Source organism: Cygnus atratus, chromosome 8, assembly GCF_013377495.2.
Source record: "Cygnus atratus isolate AKBS03 ecotype Queensland, Australia chromosome 8, CAtr_DNAZoo_HiC_assembly, whole genome shotgun sequence".
Lineage (NCBI taxonomy): Eukaryota > Metazoa > Chordata > Aves > Anseriformes > Anatidae > Cygnus > Cygnus atratus.
Window position 1 is genome coordinate 12,327,969 of NC_066369.1, and position 26,372 is coordinate 12,354,340.

Below are 26,372 nucleotides of genomic sequence, written 5' to 3' on the forward strand. Positions count from 1 at the left end.
TGGCTTATTTTCATGCTACAAAGAGGCTGCTGCTAAGCAAGCCTCTGTTTCCATCAGCTGCTTGAAGCCTGGAGGAGGTGCAGTGGCAGGTGTGGGTACCTGAGGTCCATTCAAAGAGCAGCTGGTGCTGCTGAACCTACAGCTAGAGTATCCTAAACAGCTCCAAGAAATGGGATCAAACTAAAATAACTCAGGATCCTCTGGGCTGTTGATGGGTAGATGTGCTGTAATCAGCAACACAGGAGTCTGGGCTGTTGGCCAGCACCATACCTTGTTGTGGGATGGTGAAGAGTGATACCACTGTGGGAGGGCTACTGGCTTGCCCGGTTCTGCTCCTGGGGTGTCAGCAGACTTTTTCCCATGATCTTGCACTCTGTTCCTTGCTGCGGATGGATGGGAAGAGATTCTCTTGGCTCCAGCAGAGGTAAAACCGAAGCTTGGGTGTATACTCCATCTACTGCCCTGGTTCAGATCCAGACCTACTTCATACTCTGTGTGGTAAGTTAATGGTGAGTGCTTAACGGGGAAAAAAAAAATTGGGAGCTCTCAGGCGTGCAGCTCACAGCCCTCATGTTCTGCACTGCATGAGACTTCCCCTGGCTGTCTGCCTGCTGTCCTGGAGCTCCCAAGCACTTCCCCGCCCCCCCCCCCCCCCTTGGTGCTACTCCAATTCATGGACAGAGACCCTTGCTTTGGTCAGAGGGAAACATCTAATTGTATTTCATCATGGAAAGTGATATACTTAATTTTGGGCAGGAATGCTTACTTCCTAAAGCAATTTTCCTTTGCTAGAGGAGACCTAGGTTAAGACTGAGATCTCTGAACAACAGTTCAAAGGGATGTTCAGCTTTTTTTCTTGAAAAGCAGGGTGCACAGTATCAAAGGGACCCAGAAGTCGGGTATTTCTGCCAGTTCTCCTTGCAGGCTTGCTGTGGGCAGAACAGAAATAACTGCAGGTACTGAGTGAGCTTCAGCACTGCTGGGGGTGAGGGAGCTCTTGGGGGTGGGAAGTAAGTGGGAACTGCAGGTGTGCTCAGGGAATAGGAAGTCCTTCCCAAGTGACTGGGTTGTTCACTTTTATGTGTCTCTTTACAAGTGGCAGGAAGTTTCTCCCTTTGGGCTGTTAGGACCAGCGGCCATTTGGGGCTGACAGACTTGTGTTCAGTTAGCTCAGTTGTATGTTCTCCTTCCCGTCTCTCCTCTTCCCACCCCAGTTTTGTTTCTGCTGGGTCAGTTACGCAGCTGATATTACTGAATTTGTCTTTTTCACTTGAACTTTGCACAGAACTTGTGTTCCTTTTCGAAAAGAGATCAAAATGAAAGCAGTAGAAATGGTGAAAGCTCAAAACTGATTCCATCTCCCAGCTACTTTGATTTAAAAAATTGTCTTGACCTGTGGCATAGGGGATGTGGGGATTTCCTATTTCACAAAAAGTGGCAGATGTTTGTGAAAGATGACCTCATTTTATACTTGATAGCTCTTCCCCGTGTTCAGGCATCTTTGTGTCCTGTTGCCTGTTGGGAGGTGGAGGTTCCTGCAATGTCTTCTGCACAGGTTTCTCTATGGCCTGGTAAGGAACACACCGGGCAGCCTGCAGAATCCCCTGGCCAAACATGGGGTTAGGTGAAGAGGATGCATCCAAATCACCGCTTGAAGCAAACGAATGTACAGACAGTAAATCTAAGCTCTGCAACTGGTGAAATAGTCCTGCGCTGTTACTGTGTTTCGAGTGCTTTGTGCTCCACAGGTCGTCTTCTGGGATGTCTCATCCACCAAAATAAGTTCTTCATCAGACCTAAATTAGTCTTGAATCTGATCCATTAAGAGGCCATAATTATGGTAGCTGAGACATCTCTGTCAGATTTGTCCTCTAATCAAGCTAATTTTCTGATGATCTGGGGTCGTGTCTAACCCAGGTTGGTGCAGTTTGTAAGGATGAAAATGTTTGCTCTGTGAGGGAATCCAGTAAGTGGCGTCTTGTTTGGATAGCTAACTTGTCTGCCCGCACAGCCCTCTGCAGATCTGAAGGGTTTTTCTTTAAGGGGGACTTCCTCAGATTTAGGGACTACAGCAGCCTGGCTGGGGTTGTGGTGTGCTGGCACAGCTGATGTTTTAGAAAACCTGCCGCGCAGCACAGCAGTTGGAATGGGATGGGACATCGACTGACGGCGCTCTACACGTGTTGTGACACTGGCTCAGGACTTAGCCCAGCGACAGACTTCATTTAGATGGTGTTCTGCAGTAAGGAGGAACTGATGCAACTGTTGCTTTATAATTTAAAAAGAAAAACAGTATTTTAGCCATGTACAGCTTTAGCATAAGTCTTTTGGTACTGAAACTTCATATGCTTTGTCTCGGTAACCTTTGCTTTATATGTGACAAAATTTTGTCTTTGAGGTGATGAAGCACAAAATGAGTATTGTTAGAGCAGCTTCCTATGCCTGAACATAGCTTTGTTTTTAAAACCACAAATTAGTATGCTAGTGCACACTTAGTGACACTAATTGCATTGCCTTAAAATAAAAGGCTGCTGTAAAAACAGTCTCTCAGGCATGTGATGTTAATACGAATTTCTGTATTGGTCCCAGGTGCCGAACAGTCTGCAGTGGTGGTCACGATGTTGGACTGTTACCTGTATTTCTAATCTTTTGACTTCGATGTTTCTAAACGGATGTTGGAAGCAGGCGAACAGGCTCCAAGAAATAGGATTGGGGATTGTTGAAGTGACAGAACATCCCTGAGAGGCTGAGGAGTGGGAGCATGCAGTGAGAGACTTTCAGGAAATGTAAGCAAAGAACAAGCACTGCTGCTGTCACCCCACCTTTCTCCCACCAGTTAATGTTTCCCCCAATTTAAAGAGAGCAATCTGTCCACATTGCCATTGAATATGGGGCCAAGGTAAGATGGCAAATGGGACTGGAGACGTAGAAATAAAAGCAGCCCGGTATTAGCTAGAAGTAGAATTGACAGGATTTGGTGTATTCAGTCAGAAATCATATATAGTCCTATGGGAGGGACTGAATTGTATACTCTGTGGAAATGGCACCTTCTGCTGCCCCTGGTTTTGTTATCAAGTCAGGATTTATGACTAGTAGTGATTGTAGTGTGTGTGTATAGCGGAAACAGTGTTCAGGGATTACCACTGTCAGGTTCTCTCTGCCACCACCATAGTGCTGTGCAGCAGCAAGGATTGGGTGATGGTGGTGGGACAAAACAAACCTTTGTCTGTGCCAAGTGAGTCTTCTGGTGACTGCTTTCCACTTCTAGTATGAAGTGGTTCAACACCAGTTGTGCTGTCACCTTGTTTGTAAACACTACGGCTTTGTCAGCCTTGCTTATCGCCCCCCTCAGCCTTCTGTTAGCCAAAGCCAAGAGTTCAGCCTTTCTGGTGCTCGCCTTGGAAGGCAGCTGCTCCATTCCTTTAATTATTCTGGTCGCCCATCTGTATGCGTTCTCCAGCTCCAGTGTGTCCTCTGGGCACGTGGCAAACACAACTGTGTGCACCATCGGGATGCAAATGTAGCAAGGCTTTATACTGTGGTTAAAAATGGGAAATACTCGTTCTTCACTGGTTCCCCACAGGTCTGCCCTCAATGCCAAGCTGAGCTTCCAGACATGTTTCAGAAGCAATTTATTTCCTAATTCCATTTGTTAGCTACAAGTGCTCTCCAAGGTCATGGGTTTTAGAATTAAAATGAAAAAGTTGATTTATAATCTCAGATTGAGAATAAGGAAAAGCAGCAGAGAAACCAGAACTCTTGAGAGTGCCTTTGCTTTCCATATGAGGCTGGTCGCTTGACTTCTTAGGAAAAATAAAGCAGAGGCTTGGGAATTGGAGGTGTCTCTCCTGTTTTCCCTAAAACAGGACAATTGGTTCCTTTCAATTTGATCTCTACAGGTAAATTCTGTAGCGCATTGATAAATCTTTTTGAAAAGCTCAGCAGTTCTTGTGTCCCAAAAAGATTCCTTATAAAAGTTCAGATAGTTTGTCAGAAATTGAATTTAAAAGTGTTGGCTTTAAAAACGTGGGAGGAGGAAAACCCAATTGTTAATTGCTTCTAATGCACACAGATTTGAGGAGCAAGGGTCACTGCTAGTCTGAAAGGGAACTTCAGTGGATGTTCAAACGCTTGAAGTACGGCTTACCTCCAGCGCTTCCTTAAATGTTGGAAATAACAGAAAATACTATGGCAGTTTCTTAGTCGTCTTAGTTTTTCGTGTTCTTTGTGCCTTCCTTCTAATAGTTTTTGAAGTTTTTTTTGAAGTATCCCCCTAGCTCATTTAAAAAAAATCAAACTATGGGATTTTCCTTCTTAGGAAGGACAAATGAAGAAACGATCAAGTTCATTAAACAAATGTTGTTGCAGCCGTTGATGACTAGCTTGTGACAGTGACGTGCCCTGTCTTCTCTTCTACCTGTGGCCCATGTTTCACTGCCCTGCTGTGGCATCTTGTGCTTCCTTCCTTTTCTGTCAGGCAGTTGTACTTTTTTCTCAGGGTAAGCCAGTTCATGAGCTGCAGGAAGCAGCCATGTTCTTGGCCAGTTTGGGTATTTCTGGTGATGAGCCGTCTTAGCCCTCGGTGCAGAGGACAACGTCCAGTCTCTAGAGGTGGTTGCTTCAGGCTGGGGTTGAGGTGGGTTTATAGTCCACCTGCTCCCTTGTATGCTTTGACTATATAAATGTGTCACCTGAAAACCAGGTCTTGAGAGTTAGCCCCATTGTGTCTTTTGGCAACAAATAAAACCAAGTTCTCTTCTGAATTTTCATACAGATAAACCTGCGCGTAAGCAAGTGTTCATATTGAAACAAAAAGACTTCAGACAGTAAGTGACAGGAATTCCATCAAGCTAGTTAAATGCAAATGAGCATTGCTTAATACTAAACGCATTTAGAAGACTTTTAGGAAAAAGCATGGAAATAACTGTTACTATGCAAGTGGGCTGTTTGTCCTAATCCAGCCTAGTCCAGGGGGAAGCAGAGCTTTGCAGATATTAGGAGTGGTTTTGTATGGTAAATAATCCGCTCCATTAGTTGTTTAAATTGTTCCTATTTCTCTTTGTAAACCACTTCCTAAAGGCTGACTGGCAGAGAAGTAGAAATGTTTTGTATGAGTCCTGTGTACTACGCATCATTTGCAGAGGGCAGGGTGCAATGCTGTGTTAGGTTGCTGTGCTGGGTTTGCCTGCCTTTCTCATGGCCGACGAACATCTGAGCAGGTGGTGGTTTATTTGTGCATCGGTTTTCTCCCTGCAGTGTCTTTGATACTGTTTGAAGGTCGCAGGTCTGGCAATCAGTTTCATTGGCTGACTCTTTTTATTAATTTTTTAATGGTATGCTAACTTTACTGACATATTGAAATACTCATTTGTTATGTCTACAGTATGTCTTTAGCATTAATTCAAATTTCTTATTTAGAGAAGCAAACCTACCCCAGGTGAGACAGTGTTCTGTTCTAATAACTTGGCTTTTTGCAAGACATGGTAATATATTATTTTTCTTCAGCAGCAGAAGGCTGAAGGTATAAATTGAATCCAAGTAGATGAATCGCCGCTATCGGTTCAGTTGTGCTCTACCTGAATCTACGGGGCAGCAAACAGGAGCCGAGACAGCAGTTCAATTAAGATTGTGGTACAAGTAAATCCATTCTTTTGGTATATGGGCTTTCGATTATAAAATTCTTCCATAGAATTCTTCCATAGAGCAGAGTGAGCTGGCAAGACAAGACAGGCCTGAAAGGTGCTTTTGTCCTGCCTGTATAAAAAGTGATGGGGCTGACAGAGATCTGGGGAGGGGTGAAAGGAACTTGCTGCTTTACTGCTTGCTTTGCCTCTCCCGTTTTATATAAACAGATGCATTCTTGCCTACTTTAATCCCCAGCCATAAGCATGTTCATTTTCTTTACCCTTTTCTGGGCTTGTGATTTGGCAGGCTTGGCCTGCCTAACTCACTTCTCCAGCAAACCCAGTCATGGTGGGACTGTCTCCTGCTGCTGCTCTGGTGAATCTTAGGCTCTGAAGTTGAAAGGTCAAATTGCAAGCTGCTTCATTGAATTATTTTATATCATCAGACTGCATATCAACAGTCCTCCTTCTCCATGGTTTAAAAATAACTTGATAACTTGATCCTTTATAAGGATTTGAGAACTCTGGCATTTGAATTTATCTTCCCTTGAAAGCATTGCAGTGCCTTCAGCTTCTCAGCTATCGTGAGGGGTGGGAGAATGTGAGCTGTTGAAGCTGTGAGGGCAGCCTAAAGATCCCTCTCTTTTAACTGGTCTGTTGCTTCCTGACTGTAGGAAGTTACCTTAAATGTCTCAACTCAGGATTTACAAGCTGTATGAACATGAAATCTGATCAGCCAGAGCTAGGCGTTCTCCGCTGTCATTCAGAATTTGCTGTCTGGTGTGCAAATGCCATGGCTTCTTGAAAAAGTTGTGATAGGGACCGGTGAGATTGAAATTTTAATTACTGAGTGGGTGAGGCCCAAAAGAGACCTGTGGAAGAAGAATGCTTAGTCAAGAGACTTGAGATCTGGCACCCCATCATAGCAACCTGGGGACTGAGGGCAAGTGCTACACCCAAACACTTTCTAGGAGTAGCACCAAATTTTTGATAGGTGCCTGCAGGCATCCCTCCTGCTGAACCTCAGGTTACATGGGCTACGGGCAGGCTCCTTCAGAATAAGGAGCTACTTCTAGAAAACAGGTTTACTTCTCTGGCTACTGGATGTTTAATGGATTTCTCTTGAGCCCTTGCAAACTGTGAAAGTAGCAATGAGGCAAGCTCTCTGTATAACCTGCTGCCTGCGTCTCTCTCAGATGTGTCATGTACAACCTCAGGCTTTTCTCATTTGCAGCTTAACTTTGTTATAAGGTGACTGCTTTTACTTGCAACTTCATTGATACCTATTACAAACTTGCCCTGCAGTTCAAGAAAGTAAGTGCCTCTGTTTCCAAGAGCAACCCTAAGTGGAAGTCATAGTGTGCATGTGTTTTACAGTATCGGTGATATGCATTTTAGCACTTTGTTGTTGCTTAGGGAATTTAGAGTGCCTTTTTCTACAACTACTGATTTACTCTGCATTGACACTTACAGTTCACTAAGCTGCTGTATACAAGAGCTAAGGGATGGAGCAATGCAACCAGAAGAAATTAATTGGCAGTTATCCCATAGCATCTTGTTTTCAAAGACCATACAGCTGAATTTTAAGCATGGTTCCAGGGTGAGCTGTCAGCTTTGATGTTCAGGTGCTGTATAATGTAGCTGATGTAGTTAACTCTAAAAACTTATAGAGCACCTGAACAAAAGTTAATTTTGTAAATCAAAATGTACGTGCACTTCGAGGGGATTAGAAGATGGTGCCTGAGAGCAAGAACTCTGGTGGATGTGCTTGCCAGACCTTTCCAAGGTGCTCTGAATGGGGTCTTTGCTAACTGCACTCTTCAGAAGGGTCGTGATCGTCAATTCTGCCAAACCGAGGGTTCAGATGGTAAAATACCCTGCTGGTAAGTGCATGTCTTGTGTGGCATGGTTCTCAATCTGTGCTTTTTTTTCCTAGTATTGAGTTTGACCGGGACTGTGACTACTTTGCCATCGCTGGGGTAACAAAGAAGATTAAAGTCTATGAGTATGGTACAGTCATTCAGGATGCAGTGGATATTCACTACCCTGAGAATGAAATGACCTGTAATTCCAAAATCAGGTATGTGTTGAATTCACATTTACACTCAAATTGCCTTTTCTATTTTGTCTAGTGGCTGTTTTGCTTTCTTCATCCACTGCAGTCATGTTTGGAAGGGAAGGGTGGAAAGCAGGAGCCTGTAGAGAACTTGCTTTGAGTTCTGAGTGGGACAAGGTGGCAGTGGCACAAAGGATTGTTACTTGGGTATGCCAGGTTCATCCAAGGGAACAGCGGGCCTAGGTGTTCAGGCAGTAAAAGGGGCATATGGTAGTGAACTGTCTTCATGTTCCTTGTAAATGCTTTTGGATACCCACTTGGTTAAAAGCAGAGTAAAACTGGAGTAGTGGATCTGCTACAGGTAATGACTGAGCTTATCTAAAGGTAGCTTTTGTCCCCAGTTCTTTGTAAGAGCCACCAGTTCTTTCATGCTCTGTTCTTTGTTGACCGGATCCTTTCCATTGTGCCAAGAAGCTGCTAGTCCTCAAGAAATGTGCTTCATGTGTATCTTCTGCCTATGAATTTATATCTGCTTGAAGTACTGTTTGAACCTCATCATATTGAGCTTTTGGGAAGAGACCTTGCTTGATTTTTGGCTTTATGCTCCTATCGTTATTATCAACCAGTTTTCTAATCTTTTCAGATGACTTAAGTCAAAGAAATCATAGACATCTCAGAACTTCCATTGAAAGAATCCAACTAATGTAACTTAAAAAAAATTCTAATTCAAAAATTCAATTGAAGTTCAAAGCTGAATAATATAGGCAATCAAACCAATTCGCTGCTATAATAGAAGTTTTCAGCACTCCTGAAGTTGTTTTTTTTTTACTCAGTGCTCCACATTTTTAAAACAGTAAAGCACCTGCAAAAGTGTAGGCAACAGATTTATGTAAGTCCAGCTTCTACTAAAATAAAATGGTGTACAACAAGAATAATGTTTGCAAGTGTGCTTTATAGCATAAAAGAACAGTTTTGTAGTTGATACATTCCGTACGATAGATCAGTCACGCTTGTGTTGGTTATGTTGATTATTGTATACGTGTATATTTTATGGAGGAAAAGATGTAAATGCAACTACCTGGGGACTAGCTTTCCAGATTTCTTCTTTTGAGTGAAGGTGTTTGTTATGGATTAGGCAGCATACAAATGTAATAGGCTCTCTCCCTGTGCACCTGCATGTTTGTATACTGTTTGTTTATTTAAATGCACCCTTTTGCTTAGAATGAGCCTTTTCTAATCAACTACTGGATTTCTTCATTCTTACCTGCTCTCTTCTCACGATGTTGGTATTTATGCCAGTCTCTTTGAACTGTCATTTCCCACTCTGACTTGTTGCCTGTAAGGAGATGGACATAAACACTATGAGAGGAACTTGTATTGATAAGCCATGCTGCTGATGGAGCTTGTGTTTTGCTGGACTCGTGAAACACTCTACTTTTTTTTGAGCAAATATAGTCAGAGTTCATGCTGTTCAGCTTCATTCTTCTGAAGAGAAGAGCAGAATAATAGAACAATCTAGCAGTCGATTAATACCTCTGGCCTTAATTAAAAAGGGAAAATAACGTGAACTTCGTATTTCCGTCCGAGTCTACTTCCGAACTTGCTGCTTTGCATTTGATAGGAATCTGCCCCGACAGCCCTGCCAGGCGTTAGGTAATTGTTTGTTCTGCCTTCTCCAGCAGCCGCTGGTGTGCAGAGCTGCATCACCACATCCAGTGATGTTACTCCTGTCAGCTTTGCACTCCAGACAAGACACTGCTTGCGTTCAATGCTTCTTCTTTCTCAAATTTCATGCATATATATGATGCTACAGGTATTGTCCTCTGACAGTCTGCCTCAGCGGAGGTGGACAAGGTCCTCTTTGTTTCCTTGCTCTAGTTTCTCTCATTCCTCCCAGGAAATGCTTTTTTTTTTTTCCATTGGCACCTTCACATTATATCAACCTTCCTTCTGCATGTGGGTGCTTTTGGTTTTGACAAATAAAGTGAGGCTGTCACTCAAATGCATCCTTGCTATATCCATTAGCTGTGCTGCCAGTCAGTGGTCCTGTGGCTCGCTGTGACAGTGTAAAACAGTGTAATAATTTGCTATTCTGCGGTGGTGTAGCTTGAGGGAAAAGTTATATAGGAAGACAGTAATTGTGTTAGAGAATATTGCAGTATGCTGAAAATGTGCCTGGGTTGTAGTAAAAACTGGACAAGTGGAGCCTGCTTATAGAAAGCCTTGGCTTAAAGCTGTTTGATCTTAATTTGGGTGGTACAGGATCTTCCAAAGGCTTATTCTGACTACTTGCTAATGCCCTTTCTGATGCCAGGGACAGGTGTATTTTTGCAGTGGTACATGGGTGGTACATCTCTTGCCCGCTATCTCTTGGGGATTCTGCTAAAGATCTCGGTTGGATTTTTGGGGCCCCAGCATGCTGCCATATAAAAACCCATTTGTTGTAGGATTGCCTTGTGGAAAGCTGCATGTTTTGGCTCTTTTTTAGGAGGACATTTAAAAAACAAATAAAATGGGCTTGCTCAAGACAGTGTTAGCCACTAGTGTGGTGCTTTATAGACAGCCGAGGATGCTCAACCTGTCCCAGGCATGTCCTGCTCCGGTGGGACCAAGCTGCGGCGGAGACGTGGGGACAGCGCACATCTGGGATCTGGTGACATGCTCTATCATAGCTGGCACGTGACACTGGCACGGCTTGTAGGGTCCCTTCCCTCTCTGCAGGTGGCTTTGCTTTCCTGACAGGCATCGGAAAGCTCACCCTGTGTGGATCCTGGTTGACCTCGTTTGAGGCGGTGATGCTGGAGCACAAAGCGCTAGCGCTTATGTCGGTGGCTCTGCTTTTCGAGGGAGCAGCAGCGCTGATGGGTGTCTGTGAGAGCACTGGAGGGCTGGGAGCGAGCCTGCTGTCCTGACGCAGCTGCGGGGAAGCCCATGCCTGGCCACTGCTGGCACCAGCCCAGCACGGAGCCTGCTGCAGGCTCTGTTTTTGCACGGGTGGTGCTGGGCTGCAGGCTTGCCTGGAGCTGTATCCGAGCCTTTCTTCCTCTTTTCTAGCCCCCTCTCTACACCCACCAGCTTCTTAAATACCTTCCTTTTTCATCATCTGCTGAGCTTTCTGATCTTCATTTTTAAGAATGGGGAGGAAGTTGGTGTGTCAGTGTTCTGGTAAATGCGCGCCGCATCCCCCGGGGATGACAGAGGCAGAAGCTTCCAGGAAAAACACAAGCTGACACACAAATCCTCATAAAAATCCCCTTTACAGATTCATAGCGTCGGCGCAAGAAGCAAATCCTGGCATTGTGTAGGAGCTATAAACAGCACCCTGTGAGCTAATTGTGATTTGTGGCGTCCCTGGCTGTGGCAGACGATAATCTGCAGCTCCCCCCAGAGTAGGGGGTGGTAGGAGAAAAGAGGGACAGGGTGAACAGCGAGCGGCTGCTCTCCTGGGATTTATTCAAGAAGCAGAATTGTTGCTTTGCCATAGGTTGCAGGAGGGGGAAAAAAAAAAAACAGGAAAGCTAGCATTCAGGTAAAAGAAATAAGCTTTAGGCCTTGTTAATCTACAATAGGTGGTGTGCAAGTGCGGTTAGGTAAACACGCCTTTGAAATAAGTGTTTAATATTCTGCATGTTCACTGCTGTGTGTGTTTGCAGTACCTGTACTTCAGTGATAGATGTTACCACAAACCTCCCAAATCAGCTGCATCTGTTTAGTCGACTGCAGTAAAAGCAAAGCATCAGAAGGTCTCTCTTTTAGCAGGCTGCTAGTATTTTATTGTTCTCGTTTTTTGGTGTCAGTAAATCAAATGTGTGATTGCTCTAGCCTAATAGCAGTTCATGGGCACATTGCTGTAAGTTTTTAAAATGTCACCCGCTTCCCAACATTAAGTTTTAAATTAGTCAAAAACTCAGCATGGCGCTTTTCAGCTTGGTCTGCTGTTTGGAGAGGTATGAACTTTATGCTGAAAAACTTCACAAATAGTTGTTGGACATCTGAATTTCCACTGCAGAAAACATAACACTAAACAGGCTATAAAAAATCTGCTCTCAACTTCTGTTAATTCCAGTTTCCAGAGTAGCTGCCTCATTTTTGGAGTGAAATGAAGTAGGCTTTCTGTAGAACTATTTCTCTTAACCCTACAGAAGACTTTCTTTGGATTGATTAGGAAAAAAGTGTCTTTAAACACTTGTTGTGATGGTGTAATTCTGTACGTCTCTGAAGTACTTGGTTAGCATTGTTACATGGATGGTCCTTGCCAGTAATGGATCATTCCCTTAAAAGCATTTCTGTTGTAAAATGACTGGGCATCAGTTGACTCATGGTAATAGACTGGATCCCAAGCCTTTGGCACCCAGAAGCACGTCAGACCACAGCAGTTTGTGCCTTATTAAAAGCTTTAACTCTGTTTAGTTCACTTGCCAGAGGGGCTGTTGACACCTGCTAACTTGATCCTGGATTTGAGACCTTTCAGCCATAAAAGCACTGGTTCATGGAAGGAACAGCAGCATGACTGACAGCACTGAGCCAGCCCCCTCGTGTCACTGAACGAGATGAACAGAAATCTTCCCGGGGTCAGCATTTCCGTGTGTCCAGATCCGATGATGAGGTTAGGAGAATGAAAGCTAATCACCCACTGCTGAAACAGTGAGACCTGCTTGTAGTGTTTTCCCCAGCTAATCTCCTAGGAAAGAAAGCTGTCATAAATTAGAGCAAGGTAGATGGCTGGGTTGCAGCTGTTGCACTGTTTCTGGATTAAAGAACAAAGCAAAAACTGAAAAGGATGGTTACTAGTGTTTAAAATAAAAGCTGACCTTGCACAATCCCTTTTTATTATGCAACAACCCCTTTTTATTATGCGTTGTCTCAACCTTAGGTAACTATCCCTTGTATCATACCTCACGCCATCCATATTTAATTTTTTAACCCTGTGTGTGGCTGCAGGCCATCCAAAGGTTGTCTGCAAAAGGTGGTTTTTACATGCTCTGGGGTTTTGGTGCTTAACTCATCTGAGGACTGAGGAAGCTGCATTTGTGGTCCATCTCCCTTCACCATTTCCTTTCCCTGTCTCCATCCTGCTCACCTATACGCTTTTGAGTTTTACCCAATTTGTTACCTGTGATAACATCTTACTAGAACCCAAAAAGGTAAAGGCTTTGCAAGTTTCACCAAAATCCCCTGCGTTGGGCATGGAAGTGAGATCTGTGCCCCCACAGATGGGAACGCTGCAGTACCATCCAGCCCTCTGTACATCCCAGAGAAGCCCCATTAAAGAGAGACACTGCAATGTCCCAACCACAGGACAGCTGGGTCTTTTATTCAGCTCTATACCATCACAGATGCCAGAGAATACAACCACAGGGCAGTCAGGGTAGGTGTGTGCAGAACAGCGTGTTCTTTATTTTAATAGAGTGAATGATCAGGTAAAAAGTGCCCTTTACCTGGAGAGGGAGCCCCCCTCTGTCTGATCCAACCCTGAATTGTGCTCTACAAAAAGTTACTTTTGAGGCTTTAATTATAAAGAAGCTCAAGTACTGCAGTGTCAGGGAGAACATTCCTAATTTCAGACTTTGCAGAGAGTCAGGTGATGAGGGGAGAATTAAAGCAGAGAGGTGGAACAGGATGGGTTTTGTCTTATTATGATCCTTTAATCATATTCCTTAAAAATGAAAGATTTATGGTGTGTGTGACTTAAAAGGTGTTAATTGAACCACTTAGTTGCTGCAAATCCCCAAACATTTTTCACCTGTCAGTTCCCGTTTTCCCTGTCTCACTCTACCTACAAATGCTTTCCAAGTGAGCATTAACCCCTTGTTAACACCACCAGGCTTAGGTGGTGCAGAACGCACAGCTTGGTCTTGCTGTGCTACATCTAATAAATGTGCTTTTGGGCACAGAAAGCCTTCATTTTTCTCCATCGGTATCGATTGATCTGATAACGTATTACTTCTCCCTATAAACCTGACATTACTTACATCCTTAGATCTAGCATGTCTCAAACAGCACTGTTACACTGTAGGTTTTTTTTGCACACTTAGTAGTTCTGAATTTTCATCATTAGGGCTGACTTTTTGTTTTGCAAGATCCGGCGATACTATTACCCTCTGCGTAGTTTATTTTGCGTTTCCTAGCTCTCTTTTGCAGGTCAGATGGGGCTCTCATGCTCCCCTAGCACAGATCCCCTAACCAGCCAGGCCTCAGCACATCTGCCCTTCTCTCCACCTGCTGGTGCTGCCTGTCTGACGTGCTCTCACTGCTGTCTGGACAGAGGAGTGCATTTTCTGGGATTTGGCCCTGTGCTGTATTCTTTCTGCTCGTCTGTGGCTGAACTTAGGTATTTCTTTCTTCAGCTGTCTGCTTGAAGACCCGACTTGAGTGGAGGTGAGGTGGCAGGGGAACAGGTTTAAGCAGATAAATGTCTAGTGCATTGTCTACCCCCTGCTATTACCTGGAGGCTGCTCCCAGCCCAGGGCCTTGTGCTGTAGCTGTAGGGCTCTGAACCACTTCTCCTTCCATCGGTGGTCAGCTGTCCCACCTGGGACGGAGGCTGCAGATGTCAGATGTGGTTATCTCTGGACTGCTGCAGCCTTCATCTCCCAGTCCTGGCGAGCAGTGCCTGCCAGCTGCACCTGTCCTCAGGGAGCCCCCTGAGCATCTGAGCGAGGCTTCCAGTAAATCACAGACTCAAGACCTGCTTTTCTGTGGGCACTTAAAGGTAGTAGCATCAACATAATGATAGGTTCCTAGTGATAACTATGGGGACAACCTTGAACTTGCAAGGTGAGATGACATTAACGCTTTCTAATTAATGACTTATTCTGGAAGATGTGAAACCAGGAAAAGCACTGCCTGAACTGTATCACCTCAGCTCTCTTCAGCTGGTGGTACAAGGTAAAGATTTGTATTGGGTAAGTAAAACTTTCAAACTTTTGAAAGCAAAGCTTTAAAAGCAATAGAGGCTGTTAGGAAAAACAGAGGCTGTTAAGAGAAAGCAGTGTGCAAGTATGTGAGCTATAGGGAGGTGTGGGCACAGGGAGAAGTGTGGCCATGTTCCATAAAGGAAGCTCCCAGGGATGCACTGGGGAAGCAAGGTCCTGAAACCATTTTCCAAGCATCACGCAGTGGTGCGAGAGATTTGTGGAAAAATGGGACTGTCGGATGACTTGGTTTTGTGTTTTAAGTTGGAGTAACGTTTACAGACAGAGCATGTCAGAGCTGGAAGTCTTTTGGATTACTCGGTGAAGTTTCCTGTTGATACAAGCACCAACAGCGTGTTTTTTTCACATATCTCTTCAAATATCTCTTCAAATTTCTCTTAGAAACCAGCTGGGTTTCTTGCCTCCCATTACTTGGCTGCTCCAGAAAATCAAAGAAACTTGTTTGTGCCACAGCAATGTAGTGATCAGCTGTGACTGCAGTTGGTATTCATAGTCCCCCTGTAGTTATAAAGTTATATTCATGCCCCAGTAAGCTAGAGCATGATCAGGAACAGGACACCAGAGCTGCTTGTAGTTATTCAGCTAATCAAAGAACAATAGTGCTTATATTTTTAAACTGCTTTAACAAAGGAAAAGGACTTTCCCCTCTCCAAGTGCCTGGTTCCTAAGGGATTCCTAAGGAAAACAGGATGCAAGTGTTTAGTGGAACCAAGAATTTGCCAAGGTGAAAATGCGCCTTAGTGATTCCATGTATCTACATCGCACTTCAAAGCGTGGCTGCACTAATCGAAGGATTACTAAAAAGTTACAGGAACACGGACTTCTAGCTTTATTGTTGGTTAAAACTTGGCCTTAAGGCTGCCATAATCTAGTTAACTGTGTCAGAGCTGTTTGATGACCTGCGTGAATTGGCTCTGTCAGTTCAGTTTCTGCTACATGCATCACAGTTGATACCAACTGGCGTGCTTTTGTGCCAGATGGTCCAAAAATTGGTGAACAAGTGTTACAAATTTGCTTACCTCTGTCACATTTTCAGGAGGCAGAGTGGAGGCATAGTGCCAGAACAGTATGAATGTGACTTGGCAGTATTGTTGCGCTTGTTTTGTCTGCTAGCAGTTAGTTTGTCAGTGGAATTATCACTTAGTTTTACATAGCCACTTAATTCAGTTTAAAATATAAGCCATGCAATATCCTTCCTGGTAAGAAACATCTCCTAAACTGCTGTTTCTTTCTGGATTGGGAGGGGGCTTCCCCTCGTGTGCAGGTAGCTGGAAGTACTTTGTCAGAAGTCACGGGCTTTCATTGTCTGTGTAGGTATGTGTTCACTATTGAGTGTGTTTCAGGGAGAAGGGTTGGTTTGTCCTCCATGCAGCTGTATGTTTTGCATATATAGCTTCTGTTAGGCAAGTAGTTATCTTTGTGGTAATAATAAAAGTAGTAGCTCTTGGCAAGAGACAAGTCATCAAACCCTGAGCTCTCTGTGAGTTTTTGTGGAATTCAAGCAGCAGAACAATAGCAGTATTAGAGATGGATATATCTTAAAAAAAAAAAAAAACAAAAAACACAAATCCTAGTATTTCCTATTGGAGCAAGTGACATCACTCAAGCAAGTAAAGCTTTTCTTTTAGCTCATGGTGGAAGGTTTGCTATGTTTCCGATGGGTTTTGGTTTTGGCACTTCTCAAATGTTTCGGTGATGTGACTGACCAGATCATAGAATCATCTAAGCTGGAAAAGACCTTCAAGATCATCCCCTGTTGCACATTGTGCAAAGAGACTGACTGACATATTGCAAGCATGATTTGTGTTGTAAGGTATGATTTAAGGTAAGACTGACTGTGTCTCTTTTTTTAGCTGTATCAGCTGGAGTAGTTACCACAAGAACCTGCTAGCCAGCAGCGACTATGAAGGCACCGTCATCCTGTGGGATGGGTTCACAGGACAAAGATCAAAGGTCTACCAGGTAATGTACAGCCAGTGAGCAACACTTTTCCATGCTATAGACCATGTCAGGGGAGCAGTGTTAGGGCTGAGACGCAGCTTTTTGTTCAGCAGTAGGCTTATAAGCTTCACAAGGCAAAATAGATTGTTTCTGTTTGGCAAATAGCTCATCCATACAGCTTTATGGAGCTGTAGTCCTCTGAGGGAGTCACCTATATCTTCTTGTTACAGGCATGAGGCAGTTGATGTTTTTTTGCTGCTGCTCCTAGGTAGGGTATCTGTACAGGGCGAAATGAGTTTCTTGAACTTTTGTCTTGCCTTTCTTTAGAAACCTCTCTTTTTCTCTCTCCATACCTGTTCCATGTCTTTGTCAAAAGCCTTTTGTAAAATCCTGCAGTGATTTGCTGTTGCAGGCGCTTGTAAAGCAGAAGAGCAAGATGCAGGTGTAACTGGTAAGTCTGGCAGAAGGGACCAGTAGGCAGAAGACTTCCTGATACAGTTCTGTGCTCAGCAGAGCAGTGTGCACACAAGTGGACTGAGCTCAGCAGTGAGACCTGTTTAATGAGAACTTCCTGGCATTTTCTTTTCATGTGGTTTGAACCCTGTGTTTCTGTTTTAATGGCATCTGAGAGCCTTGTGATCAGACCAAGGAGGCTGCTGGAAGAAAAGATAGCCCATTCAGGGAGAGGTTGGAAGTGCTGCAGGGTCTCCTGTAGGTAGAATACTGCATTGAAACTGGTCAGTGGCAATGAACTGCAGGCTAGCCTTCAGTTCTCCTTTCTTGACAGTTCAATTAAGTTTTAATTCCTACTTAAGGCTTTGTTTACTTTTTCATTGTGTTTTAGCCTTTTATAATGCTTGTTTTCATTAATCCTCTGCATATCTCAATTAAAAACAAATTATACTGGACAAAATCTTGTCTGTTTTCCTCACAAATGCATTTTGCATTTCTTTAAGACTGAATAATGAGCCTAGATAGGACCAGCTGTTGCTTGTGTTAAAACAAACTAATTTTGCTTCCTATCAGATCACTGGAATTTTTTGTATTTGGATTTACATAGTTAAAGGCATACGCAGTGACATCTGCTTCACATCTATTAGAAATCCTTTAGTGACTTTGTCCTGGTGAGCTTTTCGTGTTACTGCCTTGCTGGCCTGTACGAAGGCTTATTCAATGCAGTGGTTTGCTTCCACGTGGGATATGCCAGCATAGCAAGTACAGCTCTTCTGTGTTTTGGGGGTATCTTTCATGGTATGTGTAGCATGCCATACAAGTATTGGTCTGTCTGGGAGAAAAGGCTTTTATTGAGAAACTGCTAAATATACTAAAGTTTTCTGGCCAGGAATCTCCTGACGATTTATACCAAACAACGTGCATTTTTCTTTTACTATTTTATCAGATTACAACTCACTACCTTGCAATATTTTTTTTCTCTAAATAGGAACATGAGAAAAGGTGCTGGAGTGTTGACTTTAACTTGATGGACCCAAAACTATTGGCTTCAGGCTCTGATGATGCAAAAGGTATATTTTTCCCATCTCTGTGCAGAAGGCTTATGCTTTGTGTATTCCCTTTGAGGAATAAAAAGTGATATTTCAAGTAGCTGATTCCTCAGCTGCCTTCAGTATTGTAGTTGATGTGGTAACGTGTCAAAGTATTCCCCAACTGTTCAGAACTTAGAGAAAGGGAGGCTTTGTTTGGATTAAGATTTCTTGGTGTGATGTTCACAATTTTCAGGTTGTATGCTCTCTAGCATTTTCCAAATCACTAAACAAAGCAAAATGTGTTTTAACATTAGTTAAGCTTGTTGAGTTAAAGCCTTGGGGCCTTTCAAAAGAGCAGCGTGTATTTGTATTTCAAAAATTCAGTTTTCAGTGAAAAATCAGAAGTTAAACAGCAGAAGGCATATTTTTTACCTGTAGTTCTCAATGTTAACGGGTTGTGCACGATAGGAAGCCTCTTGCTTTCACGATGTGTGGGGTGTTTCTGAGTTTAATGGACCTGGGCTGTGGACTGAATGGGAGTGCTGGGACCGGCTCTCAACTTCTGTGCTCCAGGGCCCATTTGTCAAAGGGCTTTTGGAGAGCCTTTAAGGCAGCCCTTTCCCAACATAGTGGTAGGAAAATCTTCCTTTCCTAAGAAACTGCTAGGAAACTAATAAAGAAGACAGCACTGAAGAATATGTAATCTTCTTCATCTCTAATGAACAAGATTTCATCTGTAATGTGTTTACAAGATCAAATTTAGTTATTGAGCAGCAAGAGCTGTAGAGTCCCTTTCATAGTCCTTGGGGATGAGCTCTCCTAGGTGGGCTAATACAGCTCTGGACAGAGCTGTTCATGGTCTGCTTTGAAATGATAAATTTTATATAACCATTAAACCTTGAAAACCTTTCCTGTGCAGAACGCTTTTAAATTCTGTTTCAAAAGAAAACTGCATTAGTATTCTTCAAATACATTTGACATTCTTCATGTCATCGGTAATTTCATTTACAATGTTGCTTTAATGATTATTTTATATTTAAGGTGCTTTTTTAGATGTTTTTGATACACTTGCTTCCTTCTGGTTGAAGTGGAGAGTTTTCTCTGTGCTTAAATGCAGTGAGTGAACATTCACCTTGTAAATTATCAGCCTTTCCATTGCTTTGCTCCCCCCCATGCTATGCATTTGAAAAAGCTTATCTTCCAGGTAGACACACTCTTATTAGCATGTTAACAAGTTGTCCCGCAAAGCCAGCTACAAGCAGAGCTCTTGTCTCCAGTTTAACAGTTCACTTTTTCAGTAATAGTTTCTAAAAGTGTAGCATTTACTTAGAAATGACTGAAGTAACATTTGCAAATCGACATAACTCACGTTTCAATCCATGAAGGTCTTTTGAAGGTACACCGGGGTTTTGGTGAGTAGAATTTGGCCTAGAACATTTTATCCTTTGCTTCTACCACGGTTTGCCTGTGATTTGCATACATAATAAGCGCACTGGAGACGAGTGGAGTTCTGTGAGTGTTTGAAATAAGCACAGCTTTTAAGTCTTTAAGGTACAGAGCAATAGCAGCAAACACCCAAATCAAACTGACTCTGGAGTCCAACTTCCATCTCAGTCATCACACTGAAAGAGTTAGGTGCTGCTACTTCCTCACATTTATAAGTTGTCTTAACTTATAAGTCTGCCTAACTTATATTTTTTTTATCTTTTTGCTTACCTTAATGAGTGCTTAATTTTGTTCTGGCCAGCTCTGAATATGCATTAAGGACGTGTTTGGCCAGGTACAGTGTCTGGTGGGAAGTATAAGAGCTGTGTACCCTTCCTGTTCTTTCACTTCTCTGCTTGTATGAGGCTGCACTGGGCTTTCTAACAAGAAATTTCAATGTTGATAGATATTGGTGTGACCAGAGCAATTGGAGCTGATCTCTCCACGCTTCCCTGGAAAGCATGGGCATAAAATTTTCTTGTCAAGTGATCAGGACAAGCCAGCAAAAAAGTGACAGCCTTGCCAGTTCTTCCTGCATGCCTGTGTATCTGCCTGTCTCTTCTCAGTCTTTTCAAGTTAGAGGCTAATTTTTAAAGCACTCAGTGTGCTCAGTAGGCATGTATTGGGAAAGGAGCTTTTAGATTAATAATTCTATCAGGGCTTCAGAACAGTCTCTGTCAGGGCTCATACACAGCAAAGGGGGTGCTAATGAATGGAGTGTCATGAGGGATAAAATGTTTCTGATATAGTTGGAAACAACATCCTTGGGTCTTCTTGGGTCCTGCATCATGCTCATTAGTTGAAGATAATCCTGGATGTTTATTTGTTAAAGATCTTTCTACTTTAATAGCAGATAATGAGAGCATAGAAGCATTATTGTATTTGAAATAACTGCGTGTATGAAAACCTCACTTATCTATGGTTGTCACCCCCTTCCCTTTTAAAGGGGCAAAGGTAGTCGAGTATGTCCCTGGAGATCGAAAGCGTATGCCCACTAGACAGCAGTGAGCAAAATTAAAAGGTTTACTTGTGCTATGAGCAGTTTGGGGAAAGTGCGTGGCCTTAATTTCAGTTCCTTTATGTAACTGGTAATGGCAGGAGCTATGATTTCCTCCCATAAGGAGGAAAGGATGAAGTTGTGCTATTTCAGCAGGGAAGGTTTAGTTCTGTGAAGGCATGCAATCGGTATCAAAGGGCTGGGGTAGTGCTGGAGCTAGTGCAGACTTGCAGCTGTTTCTTAATCCAGTGCTGCTCTCTATTCCAGACCAGGAATGCAGCTTGATGGCCAGGGTGAAGTTAGGACACGAGATAGTGAGAGCAAGATGTTACCTAATGCCTTGTGGGTAGAATTTCATTCTCCCCCTAGGGTAGTGACCAATTCTGGAGCAATCAAGCACCTATTCCCTCTTCTGATGTCTTTGAAGCTCTCTGAAACATATGGAAATGCAGGCAACATTGAGAAACTGAAGGAAGAGTCTTGGTTTTATGTCACTTGTTAGCTGTGGTCTCTTCACTCTTACCAGGGCAAAATGGAGAGGTGGAGCAGAACAGGAGCACCCGAGGGCTCAGAGCCGCAGTGAGAGGTTACTTTTCCTTGACTCGTGGCAAGGAGGAACGCAGGTATCTATTGCATTGCAAAAAGGAGAACGTTATTTCAGTGCAGCCTTGGTAAACGAGACCACAGGTGCCAGTCCTGCAGCTATTTTTCACATTTACCCATGAATATGGTCGCTGAGCTGGCTTCGTGAAAGAGTGCAGCATTGCTGAGAGCTGTAGGTCAGGGTCTGCTCCCCAGCTTTGAGGACGTTCAGAGGTTTGGTGCTTCATTTTCAAAGATAGTTAGCTCCTTCAGCTTCTGCTGCTTTAACTGCTCTTAAAATATCAGGCTGAACTTTCTGTTCGTTTTCCTGGCTAATAGCAGTTCAATAATTTCCTGGACATTTGAGGGTCGTTGTATTCAACAGGGAATGCCTCAAAAGGTCAAGACGATGCTGATAGTTAAAGTGGCAACCAAGATACCTGACTGACTGTCTTCTGCTTTGTGTGGACGAGGAGGGGTGCTGCGAAGTCATCGCCTGTTAACAGTCCTGAGTTTACACTGTGCTCCTGCCCTTACCATCAGTGTGCCAGCTGGGTACATTGACCCCTTCAGCTATTGCAGTGCAGGCTTCCACCTCTCTGTTGGTGTTGGGGCGCAGAACTGAGCTATGGAAGATGAATTTATAAACTGACATGTTTGGTGTAAAGCTCCAACCCAAAAAAAAGAACATTGAAAAGATTGATCGCTTTTTAAAGCAGGGGGGGAGGTTTTTTTTTTTTTTAAGAGGCAGCATCTTATTTTTTTGGTGAGGGGAGGACACTTGGCCACAGAGGTGTATCTGTCAGTAACAGCAGTACTAGGAGACATACGCTTTGGGAACATGCGTTTTAGAGATAGTCGGTCTCAGATGGTTGTTTGCCTCATCTGCACAATTCTAAGTGTTAAAGACATCTGTGTGTTGTATAATTACTGCCTCGACCTCAGCGAAATTGCTAAAAGCTACAGCAAATAAACTCTACCCTTATGAATTATGCTTTATTAACCTGTCAGTTCTTTTTGAAAAAATAATGGACAGTTCCAGGTAAAACTTGACAAGTTTCATTATGTGTTGTTAGATGTCGCATATATCCTTTTTTATGGCACTGACTAAGATATAATTGGAGCTTAGCGTATCCCACAGCAGTTAGATCACAGAAATTGCTGCAGACTCTAATCTGTGTCTGTCAGTGGTAACGAATATTATGATGGCTTTGAACACACAGGTCGTCCCTTCACCGGGGTAAATGGCTGAGCTTATGACCTGAAGACTTGAACCAAAAAATGAGCCAAGTTGCAGCGTAGCCCTCAATTAGCTTCTGCCACAAAACTGAGACCAAACGGCTATTCGTTTAGTAGAGGAGAGGTGGTGTCAAGAAGAGACTTGGCCATTTTGGACAGAGCTTTAAATATCGATAAGTAGTTGGAAGGCTCTAAGGCAAGTGTGTGTTTTCAGTCCTAGGTTTGGGCAGAACATTGCTCTGAATGGTGAGAATGTTTAACCTCCCTGCACACCTCAGGTTTAGGCAGTGTTGTCTGCCAGCACCCTCCTCCTTTAATCACAACCTTATTTGCTCCCTATACTGTCACTTTCATAAGTGTGATGTCCTCTACTGCCACTGCAACTTAAACTGGACATCTCTTGGTAGCTGTTCATTAAAGCAAAATACTAAAATTGTACTACTGTGCCAAATTATCTTTTTCCTGGCTCTGTGCTTCTCTGTTGCGCCCCCAGCGCAAAACACACTGGGGAGGTATATCGTCCAATCTCGCGTAGGAGAAGAGATCATCTTAAGCCATGCTTGCAAGGCTGTTTGTTTCATTTAGAAACGTAGCTAGAGGTGGATTATTATAGCTCAGGTAAATAAGGATGGATTTATTTCTGAAAATTCAACAACAGGGTGGGGGCTGTTTTCATTGAATTTTATGTAATAGTTATATGCAAATACAGCATGCATCAGTGTTTGTATTTCTCGTATCTGTGTGCAGCTTTATAATGGTTCCAGGCAGCTGTCAGATGCCAACAGGGCTGTATTTTAAAAAGATTCAGTGGTGCACTCTGAGCAGTTGTGTATTTCCTTCATTCTTGAAGCCATTCTCCTACGTATGGTCAGAAATAACGCAATCTTGTTGCGTTTTGTTGCTGGAAATACTATTTTAAAAAAAAAAATAGGTGCCTTAGAATGAACCTGTCAATGTTCCTCCTTTTCCTTGTCTAAAACATGATTGAGTAATCCACGTGGAAGCCTTGCTTCTCCTTCAAAGCTCCAGGGAATGAATGGCCAGGAGGAGGCATGGAGGAGCACTCTGAGGGTGGGAGGACATGCCGTCAGGCTACTTACCTCATTCATTTATTGAGGTTATAAACACTGGGGAAACTATTCCTGCTCTTTTTTGCTGGTTTTGCTCACTCCTTCACCTCCAAAGTGAGCTTTCTCTCAAAAGGTGACAGAGGACCTGTTGGCTACAGATCTGCAGAAGCCCAAGCAGTTCTTGGAGCTGTTTAAAAGATTAAGCCTTTGGGTAGCTCCTGCATGTTCAGTCCTTGGCTCTAGCTTGCTCTGCCTACTCTGCAGCATGCTGTTCATGATGCTCAAGTGCTACACAACCCCCTCATCAAGAAGAGGGGGAAGGGATAACGTTTGTCTGATTGAAGTCTGCTTTGTAGCAGACCCTGTTGATGCCAGTGTGCTGTCCCTTTGCCCAGACTGAGGGCAGCGTTTCACCTGCACCTTTTAAAAATAAGGTGCATTATCTGGGGAGCACCTAACAGTCTTAATCTTTAAGGTTAAATGATGCTCAAAATTTTTGTAGAGGGTGGGGAAAGCTAAATTTTGAAAAGCCTCTAGTATTTTCTGTTGGTCTTCCTGGGAAGCCATGAGGCCAGTATGTGGGGGAAGAGCTCATTCCGTACAACGTGGTTAAATTAATGTTCACACAGCAGTCTCACAAAACAGTAGAGTCCTTTGTACTAAGGAAATATATCATCATAGGAAGCTAGCATACTGATTTCTTTTCTGTCTGTGCCAGTACCTTGAGAATAAAACAAGTTGTTCTTACTTGCTGTGCTTAAGCATACAATTAGGTGTATTTATTCTGTGCAAAGCAATTCTGCTTTGGAGCATGGAGTTCTGTACATCCAGGCTAGGAAACAAGGAACAAAAAGGGCATAAGTCTTCCTGCTCTCGGTTATATGAATCTGCAGTCTTGTAGTCTTAAATGTTAAGATTATAACATGCATTGAGTCACCTGCTCCGAAGAAGCCCTCAGCTGCGTGGGATGTGGACCTTCTCCATACTCACAGGAGATGCCGATGTGTATGTACCTGAGTGTTCTAAGGCTCTCCAGCCATTGGTTACAATCTGACCTTTTCTGATCATTAGCATCTTGGTAACTGAGGTTGTTCAGAATCTTACATATGAAGAAACTAGGTTTTATACCTTTCAGATGAAGTTTGGTTTTTGTTTATTCATTTCTCTCTTTTTGTTTCTCTAGTGAAGCTGTGGTCTACCAACTTGGACAATTCAGTAGCAAGCATCGAGGCCAAGGCGAATGTGTGCTGTGTCAAATTCAGCCCCTCTTCTAGGTATCACCTAGCTTTTGGCTGTGCAGGTAGGTAAAAGGGTCTTTTGAGAAAGAAATGCCGTTTCTTCCTTGCTTTAAGCTTCTTACTTCTTCGGGAGACTTGAGGTTGGCTGCTGTACCCAGCAGAACTGAGGTGCCTTTGCAGTTAAAATGCCTCTGAGTAGGACTTCAAGTGTGCAGTCACCCGGAAGACATCGATGATACTCAAGTGTCAACTCTGTTCTGCAGTCTGACTTCTTAATTTGGGTGTCTATCACAGATAAAAGCTCACAAAAGCAAGTCAGTGTGTTTATTGAGATAACTAAGGTGACCAGGCAAATCTCAGCTTTGTGAGTCTTAAAGCTAGGTTAACGTGTTATCATGGTGGTAGTTGATCTTTCTGATTTATAGCATTGCTTATGAAAGCTACAAAACCATACTGAGAATTTTGACTGGTTTTACCTGAGGCATACTGTAAAAGATTGGCTGTGCTTGTTTCCCATAGCTGCAACTGTAGTCCCTGTGGATGGGCTGATGTTTTCTAAGTTGGGCAAAGCATCTCTGTTAATGTTTTTTTTAAAGTAGTCAATGGGAAAGGCATGATGAGACTTTTATTCACTTAGGTTAAATAGGTTTTGGTGATAATACAAAGACTTGAAAGCAGAGCAGATATCACTTTGGGAGGAAACTGTCGTGCTATGCATGCAGCAACCGAAACTCAGAGGTACCTATTATAAATGTTTAACCAACTCTGCATTTCCTTTCCCCTCAGGGAGTTTTAATGTGCTTGTAACTAGATGCTCTGATGGCACTAGCTATCTCTGGACCTTGGGAGATATGTTGATCACATTCTTGCAACCACTGGTTTGCCATTTCATTTAGATGTTCCAATTTCCAGTCTGGTTCTACTTAAATTTTGACTTTTAGGAGAGAAAAAATAAATTTGCATTTTGATACACTGCAAAAATGGATTCAAGTTGGAGTGTAAAATATTGACTTGCTTGACGGGCATCTCGCTGAAGGTTAGTGAATTACATGCAAGAATAGAATTGAATTACAATAGCTACTAGCAGCATTTGAATGAAAGGGACTATCTGTGAGAGGCTCTAGGGAAAGATGAGAGCACCAGCTCCAAATGAATCAGCTGCTGATTAAAATAGATATGTAATAGCATCACACAACAGAATTCTTCCTGATAAATCAGTAACTGGGATTCCTTCCCACCTGAAAGGCAGAGGGGGGAGACAAGGCACAGATAAATTTGTGAAGGTTTTCAGAGCTGTAGGGCACATAAGATGAAAGCGGAGTGCCTGTATCCATCAGGCCATGCTTGTGCGTGAGGAACCTCGATGGTCTTGTCTTCAACAAGTTATTTGGGAAAGAGGCGTCAGTGAGTGCCACGGGTTAGCGGGAAGTTTTAGATGACTACATGTGCGTTTTTGAGGTTTAGAGAGTGCTGATGGTAAAAACGGTACTTGCACTGGGGAAGAACATGTAGGAGGGAGACAGCAGATAAAATTTTTAAAAAGTGTTTACATCTGCTTGATGCTTGGTAATTAAGTTCTTAAATAAAAATTAAAATGGATATTTAACTGTGATTGCTGAAACAATTACATGAAGTAATTGAACTGATGGGAATGATTTCCCACAAAGGAATTGTAATTGATCTTTCAGCCATAAACACGTGAAAAAATAGCATGTGAAATT

The 26,372-nt window shown here is 43.1% G+C and overlaps 1 protein-coding gene across 1 annotated transcript in view; it reads left to right on the forward strand.

Annotated features, from left to right (window-relative positions):
• The window catches only part of COP1 (COP1 E3 ubiquitin ligase), a 129,995-nt gene that overhangs the window by 48,124 nt on the left and 55,499 nt on the right, over positions 1–26,372 (forward strand). The window contains exons 12-15 of the mRNA XM_035537932.1: positions 7,561–7,704; positions 16,469–16,577; positions 17,998–18,079; positions 24,597–24,713. Coding sequence (XP_035393825.1) covers positions 7,561–7,704; positions 16,469–16,577; positions 17,998–18,079; positions 24,597–24,713 — 452 coding nt within the window. The remainder of the gene's footprint in view (positions 1–7,560; positions 7,705–16,468; positions 16,578–17,997; positions 18,080–24,596; positions 24,714–26,372) is intronic.